The 7,222-nt window shown below is 39.0% G+C and overlaps 1 protein-coding gene across 1 annotated transcript in view; it reads left to right on the forward strand.

The window, feature by feature from the left end:
• GLRX3 (glutaredoxin 3) overlaps window positions 1–7,222 on the forward strand; it is a 45,219-nt gene that overhangs the window by 22,289 nt on the left and 15,708 nt on the right. Inside the window, exons 3-4 of the mRNA XM_017875315.1 lie at window positions 1,788–1,862; window positions 2,572–2,773. Of these exons, the coding sequence (XP_017730804.1) occupies window positions 1,788–1,862; window positions 2,572–2,773 (277 nt within the window). The remainder of the gene's footprint in view (window positions 1–1,787; window positions 1,863–2,571; window positions 2,774–7,222) is intronic.

Below are 7,222 nucleotides of genomic sequence, written 5' to 3' on the forward strand. Positions count from 1 at the left end.
TAAGAAGAAACCCAATTTTTTTTTTTTTTTTTTTTTTCTGGGACGGAGTTTTGCTTAGTCGCCCCAGCTGGAGTGCAATAGTGCGATCTGGGCTCACTGCAACCTCTGCCTCCCGGGTTCAAGCGATTCTCCTGCCTCAGCATCCCAAGTAGCTGGGATTACAGGCACCCGCCATCATGGCTGGCTAAGAAATCAGATTTTAAAAGAAGATCGGAATTTGTTTTTATGAGTCAGGATGCTACCTGTTTTGTTCTGGTTTAAGATCACATTACCTTATTTCTACTTAGTATTGCCCTGTTTTTAGATTTGTATTACTTTTTGATTAGAATTCAGTTGTACTAAAGGAAGGGCCGTTTTCTGATCCTTGCACAATGCCCAGTGCGTAGTGGGCACTCCGTAGATGTTAGTTGAAAGACAGAAAATAATGAGCTGGAGGATGGTAATGTAGGCATGCCCTACTCGTCAACTTTTCTGGTCATCTTTGATCTGAGTGTGCTGTAGTGTATGTAAAAGAAAATAGCACAAACGTCTTTAAAACTTTTGAGAGTCTGTACTAAATCGCTGTCTCAGAATGCCTTATCTTTTTGTTCTTTTTTCAGATTGTTAGACGTTGATATTATGGAATTTTCACATAAGTACATTTTAAAATGGAAACAATTAAAATATTGTCGCACAAGGGTTTTCTAAAATTAAAATTAAGGTAGTAAAAGAGCAACCGAGAATGTAGGAGATAGAAGATAAAAACCAAATACATATGACTTTGCTTCCCACTTTATCTGCAAACTTTATTTGGGTAGCTATAACCTGATTGGGTGAGGCTCTAAATAAAATAGTATTTCAAGCCCAGTGGAAATCTTTCACTCGTGGAAAATACAGTGTATATATTTTAAAACTTTTAACAATATAATTTATCAATAAATTTTATTTCCTACAGGTATAATGTGAATACAGATTTTATTGGTTTCAAAAGTTTATATTAAATTGACAGTCCTATGAGGGAAGGATATATCTTGGTATTTCTCAAAGTATATCATTTATAAAGACCTAAATAAATAGCTTACAGTAATTGTGCTCTAATTATTTAGAAATTCTGTTACTAAATATGTTTTAAATTCATGCGTCAGATATCACATCCTGTCTTGTTGAGGGGCCTCAAGGAAAGTATCAAACAGTGCAGTCATCTTATTTAAAAGGCATTTACATTGTAAATAGACCGGAAGCAAGTAACCTAGCAAGATATCTGCCTAGTGTCCAGCAGCCTTGCAGGAGTTAAAAGCAAAATTTATCAGACATCAATAGTTTATTGAAAAAATAGTCCTTTTTGCTTCATAATTTGCAGAAGGCTGCAACTGTCAGTCATGATGTACTGCCTCTTGAAATTAGTCAATAGAGCAAACAGCAAGAATTGCTGTGGGCAGAAAATAAGCACTGTAATCATGACATAACTGGGGTCAGTGATTTATGGATTTCAATATAGTAGTAGCTGCATATGATTGAAAATTTACTAGGTCACTAGTGCACCAAAAATTTTATTCACAGCCTCCAGGCATCTTTTGAAATGTGCAACAAAATAAAAACCTCTGAACCTCTTTTGACACTGCAAACTCAGTGGATGACATGCCAGCCCAGTGAGTCTCATTTAAATGTAAATGTGTCATAAACTTTTGTACCATACTCTTTAAAAATGCCAACTACTTGAAGGAATAATGCATGTGAAACTGATTTACATATCGAAGTAGAGAAAAAGGACCTTGTAATAATCAAGTTTGAATTCTTTTATTTTAAAGTTGGAAGCTGAAGGTGTTCCTGAAGTATCTGAAAAATATGAAATTAGCTCTGTTCCCACTTTTCTGTTTTTTAAGGTAAGGATAAAGGTGGTACAAGAGATTATCCATTTGTAGGGTGCCATGGGGCTACCTATTTTGTGTCTTTACCCTCTCCCTAATCCCCGAATATTAGGTATTTGGCTGTTTCTGGCCTTCCACCTTTCTTCTGATAGTCTCATTTTTGCACCCATGCTGAAAAAGAAGACCATGCCAGCTGCTTGCCAACATCTTACGTGGACTGTGCAGGGCCAGCAGCCAGAATCAAGAGCTTCTTGATCAAAATTCAGATATGTGGCTGTGGAACGCCAGTGTTCCCTGAGTTGGTTAAATTGGTTGTTCAGAGCATGTGCCTGGACATAATGGAACCTCTGGCTGGTTCTGGTTTGATGAATGAGTCTTAGGAAGCAGGTGCACAACTGTGCTGGGCGCCCATGGGTGTCATCGTAGTTCCCCAAATGCCTCATTTATACTTAATAAGAGATTCATCCCAGCCAGTGTGGGGCTTCTTCTTTGTATCATGTTAGACTGACCTGATTTGAGATGTTGCAGTGTTTTCTCTGTGTGTTTCCAAGAAAAGAAACAATTATTATGTGTTTCTAAAATTGAGATGCAGTGCAGGCAGTTGGCAATGAGGGTTTCTTTTTTTACATCTCCAGTAATACTGTTGTCCCCTTTAAAAATTTGTTAGAACAATGTCATTATTATGGAATGCCGCACATATTCTAAATAACTTTTTAAACTGTAGAATTCTCAGAAAATCGACCGATTAGATGGTGCACATGCCCCAGAGTTGACCAAAAAAGTTCAGCGACATGCATCTAGTGGCTCCTTCCTACCCAGCGCTAACGAACATCTTAAAGAAGATCTCAACCTTCGCTTGAAGAAATTGACTCATGCTGCCCCCTGCATGCTATTTATGAAAGGAACTCCTCAAGAACCACGCTGTGGTAAGAAGCTGCCTTTAAGATAACATATACAAAATGGGTGCTTTCCCAGAACAGGGTTTGGTTGAGATGGGCATCCTGTTTCCAAGCTATACTATACATCTTATACTTGTCTTCACATACCTTTAAAATCAGAAAGGTTATAACTCCCAATGACACTATAGAAGAATTAGTTTGCAGGCCAGGCGCGGTGGCTCACACCTGTAATCCCAGCACTTTGGGAGGCCGAGACGGGCGGATCACGAGGTCAGGAGATCGAGACCATCCTGGCTAACACGGTGAAACCCGTCTCTACTAAAAATACACACAAAAAAATTAGCCGGGCATGGTGGCAGGCACCTGTAGTCCCAGCTACACGGGAGACTGAGGCAGGAGAATGACGTGAACCTGGGGGGCGGAGCTTGCAATGAGCCGAGATTGCCCCACTGCACTCCAGCCTGGGCGACAGAGCGAGACTCCGTCTCAAAAAAAAAAAAAAGAATTAGTTTGCATTATGGACTCAGAATGTTGGAACCAAAAGGAGTCTCGGAACTCATCTAATTCAGATTTTTGTTTTATACTTAAGTCCTCAGACTCAAAGATAGAGGTGACTTGCCCAAGATCACCTGGTAAGCAGAGTTAGGATTAGGTTCCAGCTGCCGTATTGCTGTCTCTTGCCTGTTTAGCTGCTTTTGCTGTTAGCAGTTATTTTTTCTTTCTTGGAGCCTCCTGTTTTTCACCTAGTTCAGATTCAGCAATTAAAAAATTTGTGGAATATTTTAGTGTTTTTGTGTCCACCCTGTGTGCTTTTGCCTCCCCTGTGTCATCACTGTCTAATGATTCTCTTCCCGCATTGCTGTCATTTCCAGTTTATAGCTGCTAGTAATGGAAAGATTTCGAAATCTTGGCCTGTAGTCACTCTTATTTTCGATACACATGGATGCTTATAATTTTGTCCTTAAGTAAGTTTTAGAGTTATTTGACCCCTCTGGTACTGGGTTTATGTTATTTTCTTTTTACTGTGCCTACTACAACATTAGTATGCTGCATAATTGAGCATTTAATGCCATTTGATGATGCTGTTGAGACTCTAAGAGTATTTGTATCAACTACACAGGAGGGACTTTATTTTGAGTATGCTCTTAATGTGATTACAGCATGTCCAGAGTGACTTTATAAAGATAGCCAAGCTTCTAGTGTGAATTTGATTCTAAATTCTTCCCTGTAGGGTTATTAAATTACATATTAGGTTATGATAATGTCTAGTTTTAAAACTAAAGTTTCATGATGAATTCTTATTTTTTCGAGATGGAGTTTTGCTCTTGTTGCCCAGCAATGGTGCGATCTCAGCGGGCCGCAACCTACGTCTCCTAGGGGTCAAGCGATTCTCCTGTCTCAGCCTCCTGAGTAGCTGGGATTACAGGTGCCTGCCACCACGCCTGGCTAATTTTTTTGTATTTTTAGTAGAGACAGGGTTTGTCTGTGTTGGTCAGGCTGGTGTCGAACTCCTGACCTCAGGTGATCCGCCCGTCTCGGCCTCCCAAAGTGCTGAGATGACAGTCGTGAGCCACCTGTGAATTCTGTCTTAAAAGTATCTCTTAGTTCTGCCTAAAAAATTTCACTGCCAGTATTTATGTGTCACATAATGCCTGCTGTTTATGTATTGCAAAGCTAACTTAGTCTGTACTAAACTAAAGGTAGCAACAGATAGTCTCTGTTGCGTTTGTTATTTTGTTAATAACAGGGGTTGCAAATGGTTCACATTCACCTTCTTCCATGAAACATGAAAATCATTTCTTGTACTTTATGTGGTAGCCACTAAGTGAGAACTTACCACTTCAGTCGAATGGATCGTATTCAGTACCTTCATTCAGATCTCAGGTACAGTAGAACTGGCTATGAAATGTGGGTGAAGCACACCTACAGTGAAATCTCTACAGTATTCTCTCCTTTGGGGTTGAACAGCAGCAGTCTCAGTCTTTTCTGAATGATAAAACGAATGAAAAGGCAGGTGGCAACACTGAAGCTTGGGAAAGAGGTGCTCAGAGGAGAAGGGTGTCCTGGGAAGTGTGCTACACTGGATGTCATGCCAGGCGAGCCTCAGGGCCCACCCCTGCGGCCTTAGCAACTTTGGAGACAAGTCAGGTACCCTCCTTATGCCTTTAATTCCTTCTGGGGCTGTTGGGAATAAGATTGGCTGTTGGAGCCAATCTTGGAGGGCCTTTTCAGTACAGATATTGTATGATTATTCAAGTAAATTAGAGAGAAATTTAGAAATTATAATTTTTCTGCTTACCTTTTACTTTATTAAACTGAATTTAGAATATACTGCTAGCATTTTTATATTATGTTAAACATTATTTATATTTATATTATTATAATGGAGTGACATTTGGAAGACTGCACAAATAATAGAATAAAAAAGAAACTTTGAAATAGTTCAGGGCTGGGCGTGGTGGCTCACCCCTGTAATCCCAGCACTTCGACAGGCTGAGGTGGGCGGATCGCTTGAGATCAGGAGTTTGAGACCAGCCTGGCCAACATGGTGAGACCCTGTCTCTACTAAAATACAGAAATTAGCTGGGCGTGGTGGCATGCTGTAATTCCAGCCACTTGGGAGGCTGAGGCAGAAGAAACGCTTGAACCTGGGAGGCAGAGGTTGCAGTGAGCCGAGATCGAGCCACTGCACTCCAGTCGGGGTGACAGAGTGAAACTCCGTCTCAAAACAAAACAAAAGAGAACAAAACACATTTCAGAGCCATCTGAAAACATGGTGTTATAGATATTTAATTAATACAAGACAATAAATATTTTGAGATACGTATGATTGAACGGTTACAGTTTCTTCTTTCGAAGTACTTGTTTTCTATGTAATTTTTATAACTACATTTTCAATGGGTTTTTCTGTTTCCTGATATTTTCTGTTACATGTCTTTCTGTCTTACATAGTAAATAGATCATTTAAGAATGTTGCTGTTCTTTAATAAAATACTTAGGATTAACTGGAAAATATTTTTAAACTGTTTTCTTATGGGAACATAAAAGTCCCCTGGACCCTCTGCTGTTCCTTTCCGAGCCTGCTTACTGGAGCATTGTTTTTGCTCTTCTGCTGGCATTTTAGAGAAGGGTGTAGGCAAAGCTCCCTTTATAAAAGCACTGGCCGTCTCATCTTGTGAACACGCACGTGGCTGCTCTTTCCTTGTTTTGCACTAAATTAGCTTTGAAAGCGCTACCTCTGCTAACACCGCTGAACTCCACTGTGGAGTATAATGATGTCTGTTTAGTTGGTCCCCACCTTGCTTTCTGCTAATCAGAAAAACATGAATGGATAACATTTTAAATTTTATATGTAGAAAACCTTGAAAGCCATTTTTAGGGTTTCTGCTGGAGCCCCATTGGACTCAGCCCAGCTCCTGCATAGGTCATGTCTCCATCTTCTTATCCTTCACGTGGGCTCTGCCTGCAGAATTGTATGGTGTGTTATGAGCCTGACATGTAGATAGGGTCTCAGTTGAAAAGAATTGGATTGTCCTTATTCTGTGATCCTCATGAAGACAGGAAAATGCTTGTTTTAGGAAGAGTTTCCAGAAGCACTGAGATATATGTCATCTTAAACAGAATCTTAAATCCTTGAGCAGGTTAATTATTTGGGAATTCTTACAGCTATTTCAGTTAACAAAGCTTTTAGCAAAGCAAAAGGTTTTTGCGTCATAGTCAGATATTCCTCCTGCAGTGAGAGTCATTCAACTGGGCTCTTACTTTTAAATCAGTATCAGCCACAAAATCAGGTTTCAAAGATTTTTTTAGGGTTTATTGTTAGGTAGTGATGAGATGCGGTGTTAGGCACCTATTCATGTCATGAGTAGAAATGACTGGGGGTGGAAATGGGGATTCTGTGGCAGTTAAACATTACTTTTCTACATTTAAATATTTTATTGCTTGCATGCATTTTCTTAAAAAAAAGTGTGTAAATATTTTGTTACTAGAATAAAGCCTTCTTGCCATCTTATCCTTAAGCATAACATTTCTAGTCTGCCACTTTAACCCTTAAAAATGAAACACTACCAATCAATCTTTCTAGTCTGCATGTAATTGCCTAAAGCTAAAATAAAGCTTTTTCTCAGCCAGTTACAGTAAAATGAGTTAATATATTGGCAACAGAATAACCATCAGCAATCAGCCGTTAGCTGTTTACTAATGAACTCCCAGATGAATAAAAAAATTTCAGAATCAGTGTTTTACTTCAGGCTGTACATGAACTTCACACTTCAGATGTAGGAAAAGCAACTTACATGCTATACAAATAAATACTAGTGCTTCATCTCAATAAACTGCAGAACTGGAAAATGTTTGGAGCTCACTTGTAGATCCATGTTTTAATAGTAAATATGATTTTGGGTGACATCAGTAAAGCCCATTCTTGTAATTAATCTTATATTGAATTTTTTTTTTTTTTTTTTTTTTTTTTTTTTT

The sequence above is a fragment of the Rhinopithecus bieti genome, unplaced genomic scaffold (genome assembly GCF_001698545.2).
Source record: "Rhinopithecus bieti isolate Rb0 unplaced genomic scaffold, ASM169854v2 scaffold_9877, whole genome shotgun sequence".
Taxonomy (NCBI): Eukaryota; Metazoa; Chordata; class Mammalia; order Primates; family Cercopithecidae; genus Rhinopithecus; species Rhinopithecus bieti.